Source organism: Equus caballus, chromosome 19 (genome assembly GCF_041296265.1).
Source record: "Equus caballus isolate H_3958 breed thoroughbred chromosome 19, TB-T2T, whole genome shotgun sequence".
Classification (NCBI taxonomy): Eukaryota; Metazoa; Chordata; class Mammalia; order Perissodactyla; family Equidae; genus Equus; species Equus caballus.
In genome coordinates, this window is record NC_091702.1 from 23806365 (window position 1) to 23833174 (window position 26810).

Below are 26810 nucleotides of genomic sequence, written 5' to 3' on the forward strand. Positions count from 1 at the left end.
CCTGAGGCTAAAGGGGAACAATCATTATAGACAGTTAGTACCCAGATATGAAAATGTCAACTCTTGTCTATCTACTTCAGATTTTTTTGCTGGAGTTCATTGCTGTGCATTATAGTCAGTTTCCATCAGCAACATTAGCTTGTCCAGTCAACCTGTATTATTCCTATAGGTTCTCTCTTCTTCACTTCCTTACCAAAACATCCATGTGAAAAGGGCTCATTTGTAATTTTCTTAACTAAATTTCTTCCTTGACCATCAGTCCCAAATGGGTGCAATTCTAAATAACTTCAATTTCCTGTAACTATTTGAGTACCAAACAAAAATATTTGCTTAGAAACTGTCATGTTTTACTACATCCTGTTATATGTAAACTATATCAATTGGTTATAGGGGACCCTTAAACTAAACATGAACAATATGACAATAAATGGCATTTAATTAGTATGAATTATCTGAGGAGTTGGTAAGATATATTAAAGGAATCATGGCTTGTTTAAAATTATAATTGCAGATTTGTTCTTCTCTTATTTTTAATATTTACCAATATTAGTTATTTGAAGAGACTTGGTTTCCTTACTGCTAATAAATATAATCAATTGACATTGCTCATTAGGTTCAATCTACTCTAATGTTGACAAACTAAAGCCGCTGGGATTACTCCAGCAACGTGTGTGGGGAAATCTATTTAGTTGACTGTCCCTCGGCAATTGCCTTTGAGTATCACAGTTTCAGTATTTTGAATGTGAGAGAAGGAAACTACTTAAATGATTAAAAGGCATTTTCCATGTTTGACTACTTCTTGATGGTAAATCAGATTCCTATGGAAGCCACATGAGTGACTTGGCTATTATACGTCTGTTTTCTTCTATATCCAAAAATAATATGGGTGACCCTAAAGTGATTCTCCAATAAGAGTGACTGATTTTGCCAAACCAGCTGCAGATACCTCTCTGATCTTTTCTTATGGTTCATCAAAAAATAGCCCTTGTAAGGAGGTTAGATAGGTGACTTTTGGTAGCAATGGAATAGACTTTCATAGGACAACGTCAACTGAACAGAATCAGACCTGTGACCCTGACTTCAGTATTGCCGTAATCTTACCATCTAAGCCAGCAAAATCTGTAGACTGTGTAGATCAACACAGATAGGTTCCGATGAATTCAAAATTTTAAAAATAAAACTCAGTCAAAATAAAGTGTCTAAATAACAGGGAAAGCAATAAAAGTGATTAAAACCGCAGGCTCTGTAACAACGTTTTAAATTCAGGTTTTCCGCTCATTGGCCTGGGCAAGTTACTTAATCTTTCTGGAATTATCAGTTTACTCATCTATGAAATGGGGATAATAAGAGTACCTATGTCATAGAGTTATTGAGAGGAATAAGTGAGGCCATTCATGCAAGGTTGTTTAACCAAGGGCCCAGAATATGATAGATAATAAATGCTAGCTTTACTAGATTTTATTACAACCCTAAAACAGTACTTTGAATACCCAGAGTAGTGTTCTTATGGATTCTATGAGTGGATCTTTGTAAATAAGTGGTAGGCTGTATCCCTGAACACTGAAATGACTGCTTTTGAAGAGCATTTACCACTTTTTTCCAAATTCCATGTTGGTCTGAAAGGGTTCATGCAACTTTCCCAAGTATCTATTTTATACGTTTGTGGCTGATAATGAGAATATTCATTTCATTAAACAACAAATGCTCCAGTGGTTATAGCACCTTCCAAGTCCTATGAAGCATTAATCAAATTCACTTTTCAATCGAGGTCTTAAAATTCATCCTTGGTCTCTGAAAGGCCATTCTTGATATAGAGGCTGGGGTCATTCAAATGTTTTTTTAAAATAGTGTACAATTTCTTTAGTGTCCATTTTGTTATCACTTTTTTTCATGGCCTGTGATTATACACTGATATTTAGAAAATGAGTGTCTTGTTTATGTGGGTCCATTTTACCTTTTGTAGTTTTAGGAATCTCTTATTTAGTTTGAAATCCAAGACGTACCTCAGTATCCTTATTATTGTTGAAAAATAAGAAAAATGGAGCCTTGGAAAATATGCAGCACACTTTAGTAGGCAATGGTTTTAGGAAATAGAAGGGAGTCTTTTTGTGTGCCAATGTTTCCATCTTGTTACAGATGGCTCTTGCTGGCAAAGGATAAGGGCAAAGGGAAGCCAATAAACTTGCCATCTTTTCCCTAAGAATATATGAATATTATAGCATATTGCTCTTAAAAATGAATTTTTGCCATCATTCTCTACTAATATCTGTTTCCTTTTGTTTATCTGCCTTAAGATTGCTATACAGAGACAATATTTAATCTCCATATTTCTTGTAGGAAAAATGATACATCACTATTGAGTGGATTTTGCTTCTCAGTCTTCCCTTTCTTAACAATGAAGTTAATGCTCCAAAACAAGATGCCAAAAATCAATTTTAACTGGCAGTTGATGTTTTTTTCAATAAGCAACTTAAGTGATTTCATATTCTTTAAATATAGGAACACAAGTAGAACTTAGGATCACACATTACAAAGAATAATATGGCTAGTTAATTGACGTGATCAAAGATTGTGATACAGTTTAATAATTTACAGTAGTAAAACTATTCTTATGGAGTAAAATTAAATACAAAATTATGCAATTTAATTCACATATCTACTACATCCCTGATAAAATAAACAATTAAGATGAATGTACTATCATCATATTTAATGTTTTATTCATTGAAATATCAGATATTTTAAATAATAAGAATATTCCTTAAATAAAAGTTAATCATACTTAATGGATTCTACATCAATATTCTATGGAAATAAATAGTAGGATTGTAGAAACAGTACGATTTTGAGAAGCTGGAAAACTTTGAGTTTGGATTTCCTGATTAATTAGATATTAGTTCAAAAATGTATTTTATTTTAACACTTTTTTACAATCTTTCTGGAAAATATTGCTTGATTTTTGTCTTAATGAATACACTATATGGAACACAGACTGCAGTTTTTGTTTTATTTTTTCCCTTACATTAGCTGAATGAAAAGCCTCAGGATCAACATTCTGAGTATCAATTATAATTATATCTTATGGTACCTATAACTATACAGGTAGAAAAATGTGAGTGAATCTTTTGAAGGCATCCAGTTTAGGTGAAGGAATTTTGGTTCAAGTCAATCTTCTTAATATTTTTACTTCTCCCTTATTTATATAACAAATTTTTACTGAGTTCCAAAATGTGTCAAGCCCTAGGTAGTGACTTCAGGTGTAAAGATGAATTTGGCTTGGTCTCTGTCCTTCAGATGCTCAAAATCTATTGGAGAAACCAGACAAGCATCAAACCAACTTAAAGCACTGTGACAGGGATGATTAATGTGGTGTGAACTAACGATCATAGAGCATAAGATAAATCTGCATACTACAAAAAATAATAAAATTAAGCTGATTGTGTTTCAGTTAAGTAGATTTTGAGGAGAGTTGTCAGCTATATAGGTCCCAAGCACAGACTAACAGACCTTACAGATGAGTAGCAGACTATGGAGTAAAATAATGAAAAATGTTTTACTTGTTTCCCTTCATCAACTTCTATTTTTGCAAGATTAAGTAAAATGTTCATAAACTGACTTTTCATTTTACAACTTCCTTTAACCATTTTTTCGTTTCTGTCAGTTCTTTTTTTTGCCAAAAAGTGCTATCCATGTACCTGTAAGGTCTGTGAGTCCAGAAATTAAAATACATGAATAGAATTCCAAAATTGCATGCATAAAAAGCTACACATTTTCTAGACAGCCGTCCATGGAATATATCATTTGTTCTTTGAAAAGTCCATATTTAAACTTAAGGTTGACACTTTGTCCTTAACTCACGCTGCAATGCTTCTAACTTCCCTACCTAATAAAGTGAGTTAAAGAATGTATTAATCTACAGCTGCTACTGCTGTCACTTGGTTCACATATTTAATGATGACTCTTAGATGGTTCTCTCTGTATGATACACAAACACATGCACACATGTATGTATATGCTTACTGAGATCCTAAATGGGTTAAAATGTTACACTTATGTCCGAAATGTAAATCTTAAATCAGACTCAGCAGTTTCTCAGCTGAAATAATTGACATGGTTCAAGCAAATAGCTGGAAGACTTTAAAGGTTTGCAGAATGTTTCATGAAGCGTTACACACTTTTGAATTTCCCACCTGCACCTTCAATGTCATGTACACGGTAATCAGACATGTGTCTTGCTGATCCAACCAGAATGTCATTCTGAGTGGCCCTTATATTGATGAGGTAAAAATCCAATACATTTATTCCTGTGGAGTTTAAGCTCCTCACTAGCATTATAATTAATTGGAGAAATTAAATATTTATAAAGAGTCAATTGAGATTTGGGCACAAATGAAGTCAAAGCATCATAGATCAAGAAGCAGACAAGGAGAAGGAGACGTTTAGAGCTGTGCCTAGAGTATTTACTTGATTTGTCACTGGTTTAACAGCAGGTTAAAAATTCTGACCATATGATATTTTAAGTGATAAAAATAACATATATTCATGATTAAGAAATTCAAACATTGAGAAGGGTGCAAGTGAAAAGGTAAAAGTCAACCTATTTCCCCATATCACATATTATGCTCATTCCTTAGAGAAAGCAATTCATAATAGTTTATTTGATATCCTTGCAGGAAATTTATGTATAGTTAAACATGTGTGTGTATAATCCTTTCTCTGTACAAATGGGATGCTGCTTTTCATATTGTCCTGAAATTTGCCTTTTTCTCTTAATCATACGTATTAGATAACTTTAATATCAGAACACATTGCTCTATCTAATTCATTTTCACAAATGCATAAAACTGAATTGGTTCACTGCTATGGATTGATCAATTTTGATGACTGTTTTAGTTGCCATTTTGGTTTTTTATCATTCACATTTTTGGATTTACTTAATTACTATATATTATCAAGGCCAGTTGTTCATTTCTGGATCTGAGGGCAGGTTAGGTTGGTCTCCATGAAAAGTCCTGGGTCAGACATGGGCAACAGAGCTGCCACCACTAGTTGGTGATGTGGATTTGGACAGGAAGAGTTAACGTCTGATGTTTCTATGATTACATTTATAAGATGGATATATTTGTAAAACTGGATCATCAGCCCTTGACTGACAAGGTAGTTAAGAGAATACAGTAAAGCAATATATGTTGAAGTGTTTTGGAAAAGATGAAATCATTTTTAAATGTAAAGTGGATTTAGCACTTGATAGAGTCATAAACTATTAGCTCAAACCTGGACAATGTTACATGCCTTGGTGATGGAAAAGAATTTAAGGTAATTCTATTTTATTCAAACTTACTTGATCTGAGATTTAAGGGAAGTTTGAGATTTCCCTGGGCAACAGGCAAGACAAAGTAGATGAATTCGCCACTTATTCTCATTTAGTTAGTAATACTATAACTGACCCTGTGGGCTCCAAAAATCAATCCAAAAGTCAGAGGCTTCTGAAGTTTTTAGTTATTCTCTGTCTACTGTATATTGTGGTAGAGAGGTATAAGGCAAATCAGACATGGAATTTAATTGTGTTGCCAAGGGACAATTGGGGAAGATAGGGTGTTGAAGGAACTCAATAGGATAAAGTACATACAACACCCAACTACATTCCTGACAGGATCATAGGCACTCAAACGTTAATTCCTCGACACCATATAGATAAGCAAATTAATTAGAATGTAGTAAAGGCAATGAGTAATGGAATTATAGTCAAAAAGAATTCCAGCAAGATATTTTGTTTTACTATAAAACTATAAAAAGTCTATTGTAAGAAAAAAACTGAATTTGTGCATATGTGCGTGTGTGTGTGTGTATGTGTGTGTGTGTGTGTGTCTTGGTAAACTGATAGCTTAAAATGGTAGTTCTCAGCAATGCGTATTTTCAAAAAGTTCAGTTCCTCATAACAGCTTCTATTTTATGAACATTTGTATTTTATGGACTTTTGCTTCTGGGAGTAAATAGCAAAATAACTGTAGGTATTTTATCTTCTCGTTCCATGCCTCAGGCGGCCCCTGGGAGAACACGAAAGGGAACAGGTGTGGCCAGGCAGCTTTTATTGTGTGCTCAAAGCTTGCCTTCTCCTTCTTTGCATTGTTCCTCACCATCCATGAATTAAAATCGGTATGGGAAGTTTTCAAACTAGAGCCTTATTTCTTGTTACCAAGCTTCATTTTTTCCCCTTTGGTTTAAGTATTCACAACTAATTAGATTTCTTTAAAAAAAAATCTAAAATCACTATGCAAGTATAGAAAAAAATGATGAAGTTTTTCGCATACTCATATAGAAAGATCTCCCATTACTCTAAGTAAAAAAAGCATGGGGTAAAACAGTGAATTTAGAATGCTATCTTTCATGTGAAAAAGAGAAGAAATAAAAATCCATATAGTTTATAATTGCTTGTGTCTACATAAATAATTTCCTTGAATTTGCATAGAAAATGCAGAAAGGACACATACAGAATCAAAGAGTGATTATCTATAGGATTGGGGATAAAAGGCAGCAACGGGAGAGCTAAGAGTGTAAGATAGGATCACGACTTTTTACTGTACCTTGATATTGATTGATTTTTCAACTTTGTAAATGAATTATCTGTTCGAAACATACAATTAAATAAAAAAAATTTAAAAATCTGTAGTGAAGGTAGCAAAATGCATTAGTAACAGCACAGACTGTCCACCTGAGGGGCGTGAGTTTCGGATTACATTTGCCACTGCTGCCTGTAATATAGGACACGTCCCTCGGACTCTCTGTCTCCCTGGCCTCAGTGTCCTCACCTGCTCCAGACGAAGAGGTTGCAGTACATTATCTCATGCCCTAGATGTCATTTTGAGCTGTATTTTAATTGATTTAAGATTGTGCATAATCTAGAGTTACTGGATTAGTGCCATAGGTCACTGAAAGCAAGGAAACATATGTTCTAATATATTTTCCATCCAAAAAGTTGTCATAATATTTCTTTGGAGAGGTCTGTTTTATAATGTTCTTCTAGCTATATTTTTTAAAGGTAGGAACATTGTGTGAAATAATCTCTCTACAAATGTTTGATTATGTAACAAGTTTCCTTAGAGGAATTGAACTTTTCAACAAAATTTTAGCCTGGAAAATTTAGCCCTGATAAAATAGAATGTATGGTGCACCAACTATGTGCTAGGTAACGTTCTAGCAACTCTACATCTGTAATTTTCACAGCAATCCCACAAAAAAGTACGGTTACCCTCATTTTCACTTGAGGAAATAAGACTTAGAGACATTTAGATCATGGAGTAGATATTCTAAGTATAAAACTTGAGTGTCAACAGAAGGTGTAAGGAAAGGTAAGGAAGATGAATATTAACGTCTCTCTACGGATTATGTTAGCCGTAGCCCTGTCTGGAGGCAATAAAGGACTAGATAATTTCCTTGAGTCTTTTCACCGACAGACTGGGTCTGAGACAGTGTATATATCATGGCAGCTTCTCTTGTCTGCCTACTCTCCCGCAGGCATGCTCAACAGACAGACATACAGAGACAAGTGGATACACTGAGACACCCACTTAGTGATGCCCACATAAATGGGAGCAAGAAAAAAGATACACATACAGACCATACCCAGGAGGCACAGAAAGAAAGAGAGAGAGAAGGAGTTACACACAGGCATATGTACAGAAACAGAAACGCGTGCCATCAGAAACACAAACCCAAGGGCACCCACTGTAGAGACTAATACAGTGAGATGATCAGGGAGGCACACAGAGAGAAATACACAAAAAAGCAGATAGAATGGGACACAGGGTGTCAAAGACATTCAGAAGCAGAAAAAGAGAAGTTCATAAATGGAGACACAGGGAAATATATACAATAGATAGAAAAAAAGCATATGCCTGGTCAAAGAGATACACAAAGCAGAGCACAGCATGCAAATAAGCAGCAAGACATAATTAGGCAGAGTCTCATACATTCAGAGCCTTTACACACAAAACAAAGTGAGTGACATATAACTCCATAAGAATGAAACATACGCTTAACTAGACAGAAAAATTCACACACACTCACACTCAAAGAAATACGCATACAGAAGCAAATGTGACATCCACACACACAAAGACAGACACACAGAGAAACAAGGAGACAGACATAGATACCTATAGCCTGAAGACAAAAAGAATAAGACTTTAGTTCTCAATATAATAGTAGTTCAAAAGCTTCCTTGCTCCCCTGGCTTCTGTACTAGGCAGGAGGCCAAGAATTCCTCGTTTCCCAGGCCACAGATGGTGCCACCACCCTTGGATTGCTGTGCCACATTCTTACTGTATTTTTATACTTTTGTTTATTTCATTATGTTTTAGGGAACAAATTTCTCTCACTATTTGATGTTTGTCCCCCTTGGATATTTCTTGATAATTTTCACATCTTCCTTACAGTACATTCCTTAATTTTCCTGAAAGTATGCTCTGAATTGTTTCAAGGTGGGTTCGTTGCTTTGTCTAAAAATGATTTCTTCCTGCCAGCCTCAGTTTTACTAAAGGCTAGTATGATATTATATGAGATAGTAAGGTGGATGTTCTTGGTGATAGGTGAACCCCAAAGAATAGAAATTATTGTCATTATTAAGTAAATTTTAATCCAATACATGGTGTGAAATATTTTGAGATATAGTTTATTTCTTGGCTCAGTTTCTAAATATGAAAACAAAGGAATAGAGTTATTTAATACTTCCAATGGCATATATAAGTATACATGAGTTTGTGTATATATGATATATATTTATTTATACATATGTATTTATGTATCTGTCTATGTCTCTATTTATCTATCTATCTGCTATCTATTTAAAATATTCTCAAAAAATAAAGCTTTATTTGAGAGTGGGCAACTCTGTTTCTTCTGGGCATTGTCGTTGACAATGACATTCAAGTTGACCTTGCAGTCACATAAACACTTCTAGCTGATGTGTGTTATAGCTAAGCCTGTACACAGTGTGGTCAACTTTATATATTAATGTACAGCTTTCCATTTTACTTCCCAGTGATACTTAAAATAGGAAAAGAGTCAAGATCCCAAAAATAGGAAAAGGATTTTCCTCAAAGTGTAGTCCATAGACCTCATTTATCATTAAATTGCTAAATTCTAAGCTGGACCCTGACCAATCTAAGGGGGAAAGGGAGGTAAGAATTGTCATTTTTAATAAGCTCCCTAGGCATTTTTTTTATGTACACTCATGTTGGAGAAGCATTGTCTAGAGAACTGAATTTGTTGATTTTCTTACAGGGATTAATTCTGAGAGATCTGTTCAAATACAGAGAGAAAAGTATGTGGGGAAAGTATTCCAGTTGTGAATTTTGTACATCGAAATTGTCCTGAATATCCCTATCAGAAAAACGTCTGGGGCCGGCCCGGTGGCACAACGGTTAAGTTCACACGTTCCGCTTCTCAGTGGCCCTGGGTTTGCCGGTTCGGATCCCGGGTGCGGACATGGCAAGCCATGCTGCCATAGGCGTCCCATGTAGAGCAAAGGAGAGGAAGATGGGCATGAATGTTAGTTCAGGGCCAGTCTTCCTCAGCAAAAACAGGAGGATTGGCAGCAATTAGCTCAAAAAAGAAAAAGAAAAATGTCTTCTTTCTTGCTTTTTTTTTTTTTTTTTTTGGTGGTGGGCCATTTTACTCTTTCTATGCTCCTGTTCTCTTGTGAGTTTTCTCACTGCCCTTCTGCTTAGCAAGGAAGGTCCAGGATAATCAAGCAGCCTGCAGAAACAAATTTCTATTCCATTTCAACAAAATAATGTTGCAAATTACTTTTTCTCAGTTAAAAGTTATCTTTAGGTGGATCGTAAAGCATAAATGAACACTAATTACATGCAATTAAAACATTATTAAATACTGTTTCTTAACATGTACCCAAAGAGGTGAGTTTTAATACTAAATAAATACAGATTCATCCATATTCAAAGGAAAAATACATAGGAATGGTAACTTAGGAAACACATATTGGGGTGATTGTTCTCTTATAAAAGGGATTTATTTTTCCAAATAATTCACCACAGAGTGTTCAGCATTGGAGCCTCTCTTAGTGTGTTTAAAATTTACAAACATTAATTCGTGTGCAAATTTTTGAAACACATCTCTTTCCTAAAGTCAGTTGCATATTTTTTATCACTTTAAATTTTAATATAGCTGTTTCAAGATTTCTACATTAAAATTAAAATTCTGTGATATTCAGGACATGGCTGTTTATCTAAATGTGAAATATTTCACAAAATCAAATGTGATTTCCATATATTTGAAAAAACGTTTGCTGAAAAAGCTTTCATTGTAAAAATACTGGGGATTAAATATAAAAGCATTTATATTTATGTTGGTAAGATTTTTTTTCTTCAAAGTCGATCTTGACTGCCAATAGCAAAATACTAGTATTAAATATGTTATCTTTGATAAATATTATTATTCTAGACTATCTTACAAAAAGTAGCTTGATTTGAGGCATTTTAGTAGCTTAAAGGGAAGAATGAAAATGCAGGGAAGGAGAAATCAATAATGAATGGGGCCTCTTATCCTATATTGATTCTTGTAATCCAGCAACCATTAAATACTTGAGAGATAAGCCTCTTTTAAGATGGCATGTTTATATTTTGAAGATCAAATACTTTAATTTCGCTCATGGGTATCCCCAAACACAAATTCATGCCCAAGAAAGAAACTAAACTTTCATTCGCCGTGTTTCCTATTTTAGATGTCCTTAAACTGAGCATCTTAAAGGCGCATTGTGAGTAGGGTCACCCTCAAGCAGTTGCTTCTTGCAGTGCTGGTGAATATAATTACCTTTTAAACAGTACTACAAATTATGAAAATAAAGCTAGAACATCACAGTTGGTAAGTAACAGAATTAGCAAAAATATTTTAATATTCAAATAATTTAAAAGTATAATTTCATCCAGAATATCATTCCTAACCTTTTTGCAAAAAGTTTTGGCATTTTAACTGGGTAAAGTATTAGAAATGCTAGCTTGTTCCAAACCTGTCAACTCTCTTCTTAATGAGTATTATTATAATGAAAATAAAGAATTGCTATGACATTTTTGCTTTTAAATTTTCTGCACTTTTTTTTAATGATACAAACTCAGACCTGACATTTTGCTGAAAAAGAAAAAGTGTTTTTTTAATCCTCATTTTCTGGTAATTATTTTCAAATATATAATGACTAAGTATTAAATGGACAAAGGTTTTATTAAATACATTTGGAAACTTCATTTTTTAAAAGACACCTCAAAATACCTATTTTTTTCTCTTACAATTATTCTAATATCAATTAACCTAGTTTTTAAATGTTTCATTGACTATGTTTTAATAATAATTCTTAATATTTATTGTGTCCTTAAAATATACCAGAGCTACACGTATATTACTACCTTTAATCTATGATTCAGTGTTATTTCTATCCCCAAATTACAGATGGATAAATTGAGGGCCAGGTTTGCCAAGTAACTTACCAAAAGTCTGACAGCAGGTAGGATACTGGAGCCAGGATGCAACTTCACAAAATCTGATTCCAGAACCTGTGTTTTTAATAGGCACATAAGGAAGCAGGAGTGTTTGAATTAAAAAAAAAATTAAAAAGTATATAATTACTCTTCTTTTGAATACATGATGCATCTAGTCCCTTGTGTCATAGCCATGACTTTTGTAAATAGTAGTCTCCACTACTCCCACGGTATGTGTGAAAAACCTTTTGCAGTGTGTTCACAGACACCATCTTATTTGATCCTACAACCATCTCCCTAGCTGGCTAGAAGACAATGTTGTCTCTTCCTTTCTTTCAGCTAAGGAAATGAAGGCTCAGAGATATGAAAGTGACTTGGACAATGTCATACAGATTGTCACTTAGTTAAGTGGCAGAACTCAAACTGGAACCCAGACCTTCTGTTATTATTTTGGACTCTTTCACCACAGGACTTGGTAGCTGTCATTTTAAGATGAGCCATCTCATGCCATTGAGGCCTCTGGGTTCTGTGGGAGCAAATGCCTCACGGCTTCACAATCTGGTCCCTAGTGTGCCTGTGGCGTCCACATCCCTGGGATGAAGTAACAGTGTCAGGTTCAGATTTGATGTTCTCCATTTAAATAACCATGTTTCCTGCCTTCTTCCAGACTGTCTCTCTCCCTTGAAGCTAATCCCGTCCTGCTTACGCAGCATCTTTGCGAGCGACAGAACATCTAGGAGACTTGTTCATTCTGCAGAGCACAGAACTCACACATGTCTTTTTTTTTTTTTTAACTACTATTCTATTAATCTCCCTGGAAGCAATTTTGTGACATTTTTGTGATGTCCTATGGGAGCACAAAATAGTCCTGATGGTGTGACTCCCAGAGTCATACAGATCTGGGTCCACATCCTGCCTTCTCACTTATTAGATAGAAGATATTGGACAAATATGTCATTTTTCTAAGCTCCAGATTCCCCTCCCAAATAACCCATAAATGAAATAATAATAATAATCCTGGGATTTGGAATAGTTGTGAAGAGTCAGTGAGCTAATCCGTGTGGAGTAGTTAGCATAGCATCAGTTTTCTTGAACAAGCTCATTAACCTCTGTTTTCTAAAATATTAAATGAAGATAATGCCACCTACCTCATAACTATAGCTAACATTTTGCTTGACCATTTACATCCTATCAAATAAGCAATTTGGTATGTTCACTGATTTAGTTCTTACAACAACTCCATAGGTGGGTACCAATATTAATATCATTATTTTACAAACAAGGCAATGGAGGCATAGAGAAATTAAGATCATAGAGCTTGCGAGTGTCAGAGGCAGGATTTGAAGCAGCTAGTATAGTTCTAGAACCTATACTTTAAATCAGTATGCCTTATTGCTTGGCTTAGCCCGACAATTGACAGTCTATGAAAATCTATTATGTGTTAGACATATAAAATAGATGCTCAATTGATGACTTATTCAGAAAAGCCCTTTCTGCAGGATTGTCATAGTCAAAATATGGAGCTATGTGTAACTTAACAGGGGAATTTTTTTGAGTGAAGAAGTACTTTAACATAATGTTTCTGGCAATCATTGGTGGAAAATGTTTATGTAGCCAACCACTGCTACACGCCTTCTAGGAAGCTTGGTGCGTAGACTTCATGAAGTTTGCATACTATTTCCTGGTGAAAAAATACTTTCTTTGTGTATGGTAAATTTGTCTCAGCATTTTTTAAGTTGATGTGGGATACCATAATCACCTTTTTGCCGGTACATCTTGATGATAGATATGTGAAAGGAATGCCAAAATATTGGACTCTAATTAAATGTTTCTAAAAATTAAGCAATGGGAGACTGGATCACATATATAAATTCAGTGGAAACCGTTTTCTTATCTATACATTAGATATTAGTACGTATTAAGGGATTCACAATTCAAAGATAATTATCATTATTATCATTGTACTCAATAGATCAAACACCATACTAGGAATTACACATCCATGATCTTGAATCCTTATGATAGTTCTGTTATGTGCGGATTATCTGACTCCAGATTTAAAGAAACCGAGTAATCAAGTGGGTAAGAAAATTACAAAGGTCACATAGCTGGTAGGTGGCTGAATGGAGATGACCAAATTCTAAAGTCCTTTTTCTTTAACACATATTACACTAGGAGGTATACATGTGAATATGGATGTATGTGTATGTATGTTAAGGATTTGGCTTGAGGCAAGTGATAGAAGAGAGGTGAAGGACAAATAAAAATTTAGCTGAACTTCTCTATGTTAAGCTCTTTACTAGGCTTTTAGTTACTATTACTTTTAGTTATTATTATAGCAATATTGTTGGGGGGGGGGTGGCACTCTTCTCCGAAGACTATGGAGTTAGAAAATGTGTCCAAGATTACACAACTAACACTTGAAAGAACCAGTATCCAAACCTATCCTATTTATGTGTGTCTCCAAGCCCATTAAAACCCAATCATAAAATCAAGTTGTATTAATAGATATTTTAGGAAATATGTTTTAGAGGCATAGACTTCTAGGTGCGGAAACGTCTTTGAGATTAATGCAGTAGTAGTAAAAATATAAGTTGTCTAGTTAAAAGGATATCAGTCTATAAGACTGTGGCTTGGTGCTGGGAGCCCCGTGCTATGTAAGCATTAGCCCTGTGGTTTCTTAATCATGCTTCAGCAAGGGCGTGTGGGGAAGCATCTTAGGCGCCAGCGGAGAGGGACTGCAGGGGCTCGGGCAATAGCTGTTCACTAACCTGTACAGAGCATCTCAGAATGTCATAGTCTCTGTGGCCAGACATTAACCCAAGCTATTCTCGTTCTTCTTTTAAGTCAGTTGATTATTTAACTTTTCCACGCTTAAATTACTCCAAACACCACTCAGGTTAATAATATGCACTACTGGGAAATTGTTCCTCTTAAATGATATTTCTTACTGGGTTTAAACTCTAAGATCTTTGTCCTTCCAAATCTGTTGGCTTGTTTTTATTTTTTTTCTGACTTTTCCTTTTAAATATTTTCCTTTTAAATATTTCCACTTACGTAAATATTTATTTTTGTTTCAATTTAACCTCAAGGGCATCTAAATAAGATGGTGGTTAGGGGAGCACTAAAGGCTTGGCAACTGTGATACAGTCATGGTAGATCTATTGGTTTGTGGTTTATTTCAGAGAGATCTATGTTACATTGGAATCCCACACCCAAGTTTTCCTTTCCACTGCTTGTCTTTTATGCCAAGAGACTTCCTTTAAGGGAGCTGACTAGATTGTGTGATAAGAAACCTGAGATCTTGACCTAGCTCTGCTTTTAATTAGCTTTGAGCCCTGGGCAAAATCAGTTAACTCTCTCCTTTTGTTTCCTTGAGGAACTGTGAAATGAGAGGGCTTGATAGTCACTCAATAGGTCCCTTCCAGGTCTAGTGCCCTATGAATCTGGGCACATCATCCCTGGATTCACAAGCATTTCTATTGTATCTGGTGTAAACTTAACATTTACTGTATCGGGTGAGAGACAACACAAAATTGTTGTCCTCGACAGACCCCAGCCTTTGTGGTAAGAGAGAATCAACCCATGTGGAGTAGTACAAGCAGTAGAAAGAGAAGTGAAATTGCACTTTATTGAGGACGGGAGATGTTAAGCAAGAAACGGCACACGTGAGACTGGAAACTGTCGAGAAGTCATCTCAGAGGAACACACACTCGCCACTAGTCCAGCACCCCCAGGACGTTCGCATTAAAGAGTTTGTCCTTCACTGACTTATTACCCAGAAAGACCCACTCAGAAAATGGAGTTTTAATCATTATTGCTTCAATTTATTTATCTCATTTATGGAGGTAAAATTTAGTAATGTCTAGGAATGAAGCTATTTTCACAGTCAGGTCTTGCTGAACGGTGTAGAGCTTCCTGAAGAAGCAGTGTAGGCCAAAATACACACTAGTACTCCTTTTTTTTACAATGTAAAAAAATTTTACACATTATTCTAAAGGAGATTCTCTATGCTCATCCACCTCCTCTCCTCCTCTCCGAAGTGAGTGGATTATACTTAGAACTTTAAAGAATCTTTAAGGAATTAGAACTTTAGGAATCAACTTTATGGGATAAAACACACAAGGTGTGAGTGTGAGCTCACTTTTTTGTGCAACAATGACTAGATTCACAATGGAAAAAATTGTATTCTGTTTTGGTTTTTTTTTTTCTCATATATTTACCTATTTTTTTTGGCGAGACCATTTAAATTTTGCTCTCAGAAAATTTCAATTATATAGTACGGTGTTATCAACTACAGTCACCATGTTATACATGGGATCCTCAGAACTTATCTATCTCATAGCTGAAAGTTTTTACCCTTTTACCAACCTCTCCCTATTTCCTCCACTCCCCAGCTCCTGGCAACCATTTTTCTACTTTGTTTCTATGACTTCACCTTTTTTTTAGATTCAACATATAAGGGATACCATACAGTATTTGTCTTTCTGTTTGGCTTATTTCACTTTGCATAATGCCCTCCAGGTTCATCCATGTTACACTAAATGAGAAGATTTCCTTCTTTTTTTAGGCTGAATAATATTCCCTTATGTACATATATCCCCTTATTTTCTTTATCTATTCATCCACTGATGGGCACTTAGGTTGTTTCCAACTTTGGCTGTTGTGAGTAATGCTGCAATGAACATGGGAGTACAGGTATCTCTTAAAGATGATTTTGTTTCCTGTGGATATATACCCAGAAGTGGGATTGCTGGATTGTAAAGCAGTTCAATTTTTAATTTCTTGAGAAAGCTCCATACTGTTTTCCATTGTGGCTGTGTACAAGGATTCCAACAGTGTATAAGGCTTCCCTCTTGTCCACATCCTTGCCAGCATTTGTTATCTTGGCTCTTTGGTAATAGACATCCTAGCAGATGTGAAGTGATGTGTGGCTTTGATTTGCATTTCCCTGATGATTAGTGATGTTGAACACCTTTTCATGTACCTGTTGGCATTTGTACATCTTCTTTGGAAAAATGCCTATTCAAAGTCCCTTACCTATTTTTCAATTGGGGTTTTTGGTTGTTTGCTATCGAGTTGTATGTGCCTTGTATATTTAGGATATTAACCCCTTATCAGATACGTGGTTTGCAAGTGTTTTCTCGCATTCTATAGGTTGCCTTTTCATTTTGATGATGGTTTCCTTTGCTGTGAAGAAGCTTTTCAGCTTGATGTAGTCCCACTTGTTTATTTTTGCTTTTGTTGCCTTTGCTTTTGGTGTCAAATTGAAAACATTTGCCAAGACCAATGTCAAGGAGCTCACCTCCTATGTTTTCTTCTAGGAGTTTTACAGTTATATGTCTTAAAAGGTCAACTTTTTAATCCATTTTGAGTTGATTTTTGTATATGGTTTAAGATAGGGGTCCAGTTTCATTCTTTTGCATGTGGCTATCCAGTTTCCCCAACATCATTTATTGAAGGGACTGTCTTTTCCCCATTGTATATTCTTGGTCTCTATTCTGTTCCATTGATTTGTATGTCTTTTTTTAAATTTTTTTACCAATACTACACTGGTTTGATTACTATAGCTTTGTAATATAGTTTGAAATCAGTAAGTCTTATATCTCCAGCTTTGTTCTTTCTCAGGATTGGTTGGCCTATTTGGGGTCTTTTGCAGCTCCATACAAATTTTAGGATTATTTGTTCTATTTCTGTGATAAATGCCACTGGAATTGTGATAGAGGTTGTATTGAATCTGTAGATCACTTTGAGTAATATGGACATTTTAACAATGTTAATTCTTTCAATTAACGAACATGGAATATCTTTCTATTTATTTATGTCTTCTTCAATTTCTTTCATCAATGTCTTATAATTTTCAGTGTACAGATCCTTCACCTCCTTGGTTAAATTTATTCCTAAGTATTTTATTGTTTCTGATGCTATTGTAAATGGGATTGTTTTCTTAATTTATCTATGTTTATCAAGGATATTGATCTGTAATTTTCTTTTCTTGTAATCTGCTTATCTGTCTTTGGTGAAGTGTAATGCTCACCTCATAAAATGAAATTGGAAGTGTTCCCTCCTCTTCTATCTTTTAAAAGAATTCGGGAAAGATTGTTATTATTTCTTCTTTAAATGTTTGGTAGAATTCAGAAAAAGATGTATTTTGGAAAGCAAGGCAATGAAGAGATAGAATCCGAAAAGAAGAAGAAGAGTCTTATGGTTGTCTGGGTTATTTAGTCTAACATAATAGGAAAAAGGAGATAGTAAGGAATTTTACACAAAGTAGGGAAACAATGAAGTGGTGTTTAATGAACACTAATCTGAACTGCATTTTCTAAAAAATATTTTAAATTACTTGTTTCCATTTTAAATAGAAAATATCTTATTTTTGCTCATGAATTTCTAAAACATCAAAATGAGTGTTAAGCTATGTTTAGTTTTCATCTGTCTTGTTATAGCTATTTTAAAACTCACAGTATAAGATTGTTGTATACGCTTTTGACTTCCTGTTCCCTTGGAATGCTTGCAATTTTAATCTTAGAAGGAGGTGAATGTATGCACGTTTTAGCTGATGATAATTTATGATGATTAAATCTTTTTCTCTTTGGGTTTACCACTATTATTATCTACAACTTCAAAACTCGATGGTATACAAACTGGCTTGGGAGACAGTCTAGAGTTTGGATGACAGTGGGAGCAACCATAAGGCTACTACAATAATTTGGGCACGTGACAATGCTGGCCACACACTAGGCTAATGATAGGGAGTATCGGGAGAGAGTGAGGAGAACAAAATTTCTCTTTGAAAATTGATGAAATCTGGCTAAGACTTTAGAAACGGAGAGAAGGGTTACATCTCTTAAAGCTAAACCTATGTTGCGAGGTAAAACTGGCTTTGAGGTGGACATGATGAGCATCTTTGTTGTACTGAGATGGGGGTGAAATATCCAAGTAGAAATACCTTGTGAAGTATCTATCTTTGTACGAATATAAGAATAGTTAGGATATGTTTGTTATTTCTCAGTATGTTAATTGTTAGGGAAAGTAAATTTAATTTTAAAAGTATATTTAATAGAAAACTTTTAAAATACTTATAAATTGCAGATGTGCTGGAGTCTTAGAGTTTATTTTTTGGTGTTATTAATTTTTTTCAAACAGAAATGGAATAAGAGGTTATAGACTCCTTTTCCATTATCTAGTTTGTTCTAATGAAGGTATTCTCATATGATGCGAACAAACATAATGCAGGCCTGTGGATAAAATATTCTCAGCCATATGTCATAGAATGACTTTGCCTCTTTCTGATTTTCTGTTTAAGATTCAGATAGGCCAGAGTTTATCAGTATGAGCTTAAACTCCTTAAATGGATTCCTATTGCTTTTAGGATTAAGACAAAAATCCCCAGGCTAGACGAGCTGCATGTTCCAATTGATGCCTATCTGGCTCTCCATCCTCATCTCCTGCTACTGTCTGTTCTACTCCCTGTATGCCCGCCACACACACCTCCAGGCTCCGTCTCATTTTAGGGCCTGTCCATATGCTATTTTTTTTTCTGGCTGGAATCTGCTTCCCACCATACCTCCCATCCCCAGCCTCTTCACCTGCTTAGCATCGAATTAACCTTCAGTCTTTAGGCCACATTGCACTTATTCAGTGATGATTTTCTAAGCTCAGCTAAGTCCCCTTGTCTAACCTTTCATAACACCGAGATTTTTTTTGTCTTTACACAATGTGTAAGTAGTATACGTTTATGTGTGTGATTATTTATTTAATGTCTCTTTCCCTGACAAAATTAATTTTCATCAGGGCAAGGCTCTTGCCTGTTTTACTCACCGTGTGTCTTCAGCACACAGCATATAATATATTTGTTGAATGACTGGATGGCTGAATACTGCGGCCATGCCAGGGAGGTTGGACTATTGATGCCATTCCAATTGTCAAGTCTTGCTGAGATAGCTCTGGGCATCTGGGGGCACTTGTGTCCTCACCATACTCCAGGTGCATCTTTGGATAATGTGTGGAAAGCCAGGGCAATGGAGAGTATGTCTTCACAAAGTACTAACAGGTTTATACAGCATACAACCACATTGCTCCAGATGAAAAGGGAACATTATTCTGACATCTTTTATGTTATAAAAACACTTCATCTGTGTTAAATAAAATCAAACAACTACAGTGTTAAAAATATAATAAGCTCGTGAAAATTTGGTGATGCTCAGATTAGGGTTAGCCTATTTGACTTACTTCTTATCTATGTAAATTTTTCCTCCAGATTCCATCATTTTTATTCTAGACAGGATTGCTTTTGACTTCAAAGTGTTGTAATCAAGGTAATTCTATGAAGGAAAAACGTGTCTTTCTTATAAATATAAATGAGCTTCAACATACTTGACCCCAGAAGATTTCTCTTTCCCTCTTTCCTGATTTTAACATCAGATTCTCTTTTTCGCAAAAGTCATGTTCTAAGCTGTGCTCTGTCTCTGAAGGACTGTCTGAGGGAATATATTTTGTGTTCGTGTAGGTGTTTTCTTCCAACACAAAGATAAACATAGAGCATGCCTTCTGCTTTCATCCTCCTGGAAGCTGGTTCCTTCTATAGCCTGTGTACATATGAACCACTAGCCTAAAAAGACAGCTCACCTAAAAAATACTCAGACATCATGAATGGCATAGAACTGCCACCAAAATTTGCATAGATATGGATTCTTTTCAAAACTATCAATTGTTCCAAAGTTTATGTGCATTATCTCATCACAGCAGTTTGCCTTATATTTTTATTTTATCATAATGCACATTTATGACATTACTCAAAAGTATATCCTTTTAACTGAAAAATTTTCAAGACACAAAATGATTTTTCAGCTGTGATTTCTTTATCTCAGTTAATATAATCAATAGTTTAAAAAGTATGATAACTTTTAGTTAAATATCAAAATAATGAATATTATTCCAAATCAGTCACTTCACTCACTTCTGTATTCCCAAGAGGTGCATATTGCAGTTATATAAAGTAACTAAATTTCAATGGGTAAAATTCAATAGCTTTGCAATGATACCAACTGTTATTATATCTAATTTCTAAAAGTTATTGTATTTTGATGTTTATCATTTGGAAAAAATAAAATACAGTAATACACTGCTATTTTTATTCAAAATGTATTTAATTTTGGCATTGTCCTCTGTAAGGAAAAGACATAGATTTTTATATCCTTGAGTCTAGTTTTATAAACTACATTTTGTCCTAAGAACATCTCTGAAAAGATTTAGCCAGCTTCCAATTGCTCAGAGCAATAGTGTCATCATCCTTAAATTCTCCTATATGATGGAAGTGGTCTTAGGAATTCTTTAACATCAAATTCCTTACCTCAAAGGCTGCTGGGTAAAGAGGGTGGGGAAAGAGGAGAGCAGGTATCCAGGGCTCTCCATCTATTAAGATGGGACTCACTGGAGCCTAGAGCTCTAAATAATACTAAAAGTTTTAAAGACTTGTTCTCTTAAGAAGGACACATTTCTCATCGCCAGCTTTCTAAGTCAGGAGCTAATAATACCCTCAACCTTCTTGCCTTTTGCAGATATGTGTGACACAAAGTACGGGTAATTTCTGCTGAATTGAACCCGTAATGAAGGAATTTATAATCAGTTCTAATGTATTTGAGACCTAAAGTATATTAGCCCTTCATCAAAGGGAATGATAAAAAGCAGCATTAATATGCGTGGATAGTAATTATTTCAGAGCTTACAATTATTCTCCAGTTAACTACAGAGAAATGCTGATATTTTTATTCCTTTTTTAAAAAATAAAAGGCACTGTGGTCAGATTTTGAAATGTAATAATGCATCATACATCCTTTGTAAAGGCCAATACTTTGAATTATAATTATGTTAATGGCAAAGGAATTATTTTGGATTTAAGTGAGTTCAAAGTTCCTGGTTAGGAGTTCCCTTTACCTTCTTTAGTCCTGTTGTTTCACCACTGAATCTATTTATTGCCAACAGGAGATATAAAATATAGTAATTACTCTCACTCCCTTTCAGAATGACGTGAGGTCCACTTTCCTATTAACTCTAATGAGAATTATGTTTGCATTCCTCAGAGAGGACAGACCCCATAAACTTTCAAGGTAGAATAAATCACTTCTACACTCAGGTTGAAGAGGACTCATTTGCTTTATATTTTGGTGCTTTAAGATACCCATTTAAACTGCTGGTAATGAAAATACACGGTTTGTTGTTTAAAAGAAGCATAAGCTGTGGTTTGAATGTTGTTAATAATTGTTATTTCTGTTGAAGGATAAATGTTTGACCCTTTGGAGAAATCATGTTGATCACCTTACAAGAATACATGGTCTCTAAACTGTGGTTGTCTAATTTTCATAAGAAAATTAATGACAATTACCTCTCACAATATTTTATTTCTATTTAACAAATCTTTAACATCAGTAATGACATCAATTATAGCAGTTTAGAATAGAGGAAAAATTAGCTAGAGTTGCTGATATCTTAGAAAGAAAGGAGCTCAAGGCAATGGCTGTTTTCTTTCTAGCCTGGGAATAAGGGATCTGTATCTGTAATCTGCAAGCATATGTTTCCTCTATCGAGTTTCTCATTTTGCAACCCCAGACCCTTTCAGATATTTAGCCTCAGTGCCTTTAGACATACGAGATAAAGGAAATCTGTTTTCTTTCTTTTTCATAATCATTTTTGCCAAAAACCCTTGCCCTCTTTATCCCAGGGAACTTCAAAAAATCATATGTAAAAAATTCTTGATGTTAAGAAAACTCAGTTATGCTGGAATCACTAAAGGATTCCTGGAACCTATATTATGGGAAAAATCTAATATCATCCAATAATAAAGTTTTATTTAGTATTCAATAAGTGAAATTCTTTAGTTGAAGGAACTCAACGTAATCCTTCTCTAGGATAATGATGTCCCCATCTATTTATGATGTTGAAACAATATCTGTATCTGTTTCTAACTCTTCAGATTTACTACAGTAAAAGATGTCCTGTGCAGTGTATGTATGAAATCATTATTTCCCATCAGTTAAGAGTCACACAGCTTCCTGACTAGGGAAGGTGATAATAATGTAGCAAAAAGCTGATTCATCCATTCCATCCATGGAAAAATTTTCTCATTGTATATGTGGTATTATTTCCATGGTTTCTCTCCTTATGCAGACTTAGAGTCAAATAGCAACTAAGAACTACGTCCCACATGCAAACAAGTGGGAGATCACGTTTTAATAAAAATTCTATTTCTATAGCGTCTCATGTAGACCCGAGAGCTAGCAATTTTTTGTGCGCGCAAAGTTCGTGAAACTACTGGCTGAGCGGCTGTAGAACCTGAATGATTGTCCAGAGAAGTCATGTAGATTGCCTTGATTGCCTCTAGGAGGAGAAACAAAGAAATTTCCTTCTGAATCATCCAAGAGAGATATCTTATAAAGCTCTGTACATGAAGAGAGTGACTTAATTTAATTGTGATAGGTTTTACATGTGTCTCCAAATATTAGTGAACTGATGATGCAGCAAAAAATTTTGAGCTAGCATTACTTGTTCTTAATATAGCCAAGAATTAAACAAATTAAATACTTTAACTAAAATTGGAAAGTAGATAGTGGTTTTGGCAACAATGAGTAACTACCGCTGAGCTTAATCCGTGTGGTTAGCCAGTAAATAAAACCGTAGCTTCTGTATATCATCCTTGAAAATAGAAATGCAAGAAAATATATTTGTTGAAGTCTGTTCATTTACTGCTTTAGGTAATTACAGAAAAATAAAAAGCTTGAAAATATGATTTTTTTAAGTCCAATATTTTGCATGATGTTTTAAAATCAGAAATATTTTAAATCTAGTTGTGATACAGCATTTTTAAAATTAAATTTAAAATATTTATATATTTCAGAAATGCAGCAACATTGTTGCATGGACATCAAATAATACTGAGGGTACTTTTTTGCATTTAAACAGGGTCATATTAAAGAAATGGATTTTTCTGTGAACCTGTAACTGAGTGCCAATTAACATAAATTATTGCTTTCATCTAGGTTTTCTCTTAATGGAATGATTGCTTATAGAAGTGACTATGAAAGTTTATCACTTAATTTATTGTGTACAACTCCTGTGTCTGTATTTGGAATGAACTTGAAACCTTGACCTTACAATTGAGTAGTCAACAGATCCTGTCAATAACATCATCAATTTCTCTATTTCTAATCTTTTGGTCTTTGCCAGTTATTACTGTTTTTCAAGGCTATCTCTCTGAGCTGATGAAACATAACTGTATTATATCTCATTTTTTCCTTCTGTTTTCTGGGATGGTGATTTTCATTCTTTGATGGTTGTGGTTGTGATATTAGGTGTAGTTTTGAATTACAAACATAATACACAGTAATCGCTGAAAAGACAGAAATCTTTCCTCAAATGTTTAGCAATCTTTCCCTATGAAGTGTGCTTACAGTTAATGCCTGCTTCTTTGCTATTTATATTACTGAATTCAATACATGACTTTCAGTCCTTTTTTTCCCTTCTCTTCCTCTGACTGTTATTTTATGCATGACAAAATTCTCTTGCTTACTGCTATGTGATTGGCTGTCTTTTAACTTGAGTGTCCTGTGTTTGTAATGATTGCTTTTTGCATGAGGATTACAAAATGTCAAACAAATTAAATGGTTGTTGAAACAAAAAGAAATGTGGGGCTTCATTTGCTTTTTTGTGTGCTGAATACGTCAATTATGTGACACTTAAAATTACTTTCATATGGCCTTCGACTTCCCCTTTGGTGTGCTCCTTTATTCTAGCAAATTAGTATTGTTAAGTATAATAAAACATTTATTAAACATTCACAGTGTATTAATACAATTATTATCCTAAAACATGATCCCATTATAAATAACTATACTGGGCATGAAATTGCACTAGGGCGTAATTCCATTATACTCCTAAATTGATTATGAAATATAAGCCCTGACTCTGCATCTGCCTTAATAACTAAACACTGACTTCTATTGATGGCACCTTTGCTCTACCGAGTGATATGATTATCTGTTCATACATTTATGCAGGTTGCAAAGGTCTTAAATCCATAGCTAATATTTAATCAAAACACATGGGGAAATATTTGTGTCATGACAAGTAATTTTAAAAAGTCACAGTTTTGAAAAATGTAAGATATAAAAATGTGTAAAGCCCAAGTATTAATGCTCTTACAAAAAAAAGAAGAAAAAAAGAGGAAAAAAAGCCCTAAAAATGTTCATATTTCTGTTTTCCCTAATGTTATTGTATTGTCCCAAATTAAAGAATAAGTTTGGCCTACTTTCTTTATTGTTGTCACCAATTCAAATTAGAAAAGACACTGAATGAATTGAGTTCTTTCAGCTCATAAAACTGTTCACTTTTTTGTATGCAAGCACTGGGTATTTAAAAAATTATTTCCTTTGTTTATGACTTGAGTTTCAAACCATAATGTATTTTTTATGCTGGATATATTCACAAATCAAATCTTCTATGAGATATTTTGGGGAAAGGGATTTTTTTTTTCTTAAACAAAATAGTCAACTTTGACATAACCACTTCCCCATTCTTTTTGGAAATATCCTTGAGAATTTTAGTATTTACATTTATTTTTTTCCCCTCAGTCGTGTTTATTCTTGAATTGTCTTTTTTTTCCCTCCATTTCTCCGTTCTCGATCCTAGGTCCCCTTACAAAGAAACAGACAGATGATTTAGGTGATAATGACGGTGCTGAAGATGAAGGTATTTTTTCCACCAAATCTATTTGCATGACAAGGGCCTCAATCACTTTTTCCACCCCTTTCTATTTTTTTACTTCTTGTCTTTTTTTGAAGAATTGTTTTTAATTCCCGTTTTTGATGTGTTTTGTCTTCTCGCTTGTTACATATAAATACACATTTTTAATTTTTTAAAAAAAAATGAATGTTAAGTTTTACATTTTGATGCCAACCATTAAAATGTTTTAAAAAGAGGGGCATTTTTTGTTTTCTTGAACTGACTTTTGATATGTTTCATCCCATGTTTTGACTGAAATTTGTCCATATTCTTTGAACTAACAATCCTGCCCCCGTAGTCTCTCTGTACCCATTTTGCATGTTTTCTAATCTATGTAAATATTTTACCCAATATCAAAATGTGTTTCATTTTTACATTTGATATTCGTTTAAAAAGAGCCCCACACCAATAAAATGAAGGACAAACTAAAAGCTCATCTAAAGTGTTTCTTGAGCAATATGGGTTAGATTTAAAAAATACTGTTTTCTGCTGATTTGCTTAAACATCACATAAATAAATGAAAGTGTATAAGTAAGAGAGGCATTAAACCTATTTAGATAACTGTAGTAAACATTGTGTAACCCCTTAAACACTCTGAGCAGATTCACAGATACAAAACTTCAAAGGCACATAATTTCTAGATGGGCAAATGAAAATATTCTGATTTTCAAAGCAATAGTGTATTTCCTACTTCACTAATACCAAAATTGTTTTCTCTTTCCAACTTTCTTATGACATATAAATCTGATTTACTCTGTAAGTAGTCACTAGATTGATTTGACATTTCTCATTTCATTGTGTACGTTTAGTGTTATGCTGGGTGTCTATACAAGACCACTGATTCTTTCAATTAATCTTGGTTCCAATTAGGGCTTTTTTTTTTTTTTTTTAATGCTTCCCCAGTTATGATTATTATAGAAGTGACCAATGTAATCCAAGTTTAAAAGTAATTCTTGGAACCCTGGAAATTAAATCTCATAAAGATATTAATAATATGGTAAGGAAGGTTTTCCCAAAATAAAATAATCCACAAGCAGGCCAGCAGAAGTACTAGTTCCATGAGTTACAACGAGGAATGAATGTATCCTCACCAAACAATTTGAATTATTTTCATTGAGATATATATTTAACAAACTACTTCACAGTAGAAAATTAACTTATAGAGATGAAGTGGAGAAAGCTTAAAAATTAGACTGTGTTAATATTTTTATAACATTTACAAATTTTTTTAATTAAATTTATAACATTTGATTAAAAATGTATTTACCATGACCCAAAAGTCGGTTAAAGATTAAACATAAAACTATCATTAATATTTGAAAGAAATTATTATAGCTGCCCGAGTTAAAATTTTGAATGCTAAATGGCTAAAAATAAACTTATAATATCAAAATGTAAATTGTGATTTTTTTAATACTGTTGGAAATCTGAAGTATTCAAACATTCAGGATGTTTATTGACTTGAAGGACATGGATTATTGTTCCCAGTGCTCTCAGAAGACTGCTTCCACTTGGGGGCTTTGGGATTTGTTGAACCCACTGAAA

The 26810-nt window shown here is 34.2% G+C and overlaps 1 protein-coding gene across 15 annotated transcripts in view; it reads left to right on the forward strand.

Annotated features, from left to right (window-relative positions):
* The window catches only part of NLGN1 (neuroligin 1), an 828696-nt gene that overhangs the window by 343898 nt on the left and 457988 nt on the right, over window positions 1–26810 (forward strand). For 8 of the 15 annotated variants that reach the window (XM_070242628.1, XM_023623324.2, XM_023623323.2 and 5 more), the window contains one exon: window positions 25173–25232. The exons of the other annotated variants lie outside the window; for them this stretch is intronic. In XM_070242628.1, the coding sequence (XP_070098729.1) occupies window positions 25173–25232 (60 nt within the window). The remainder of the gene's footprint in view (window positions 1–25172; window positions 25233–26810) is intronic. 15 annotated transcript variants of the gene reach the window in all.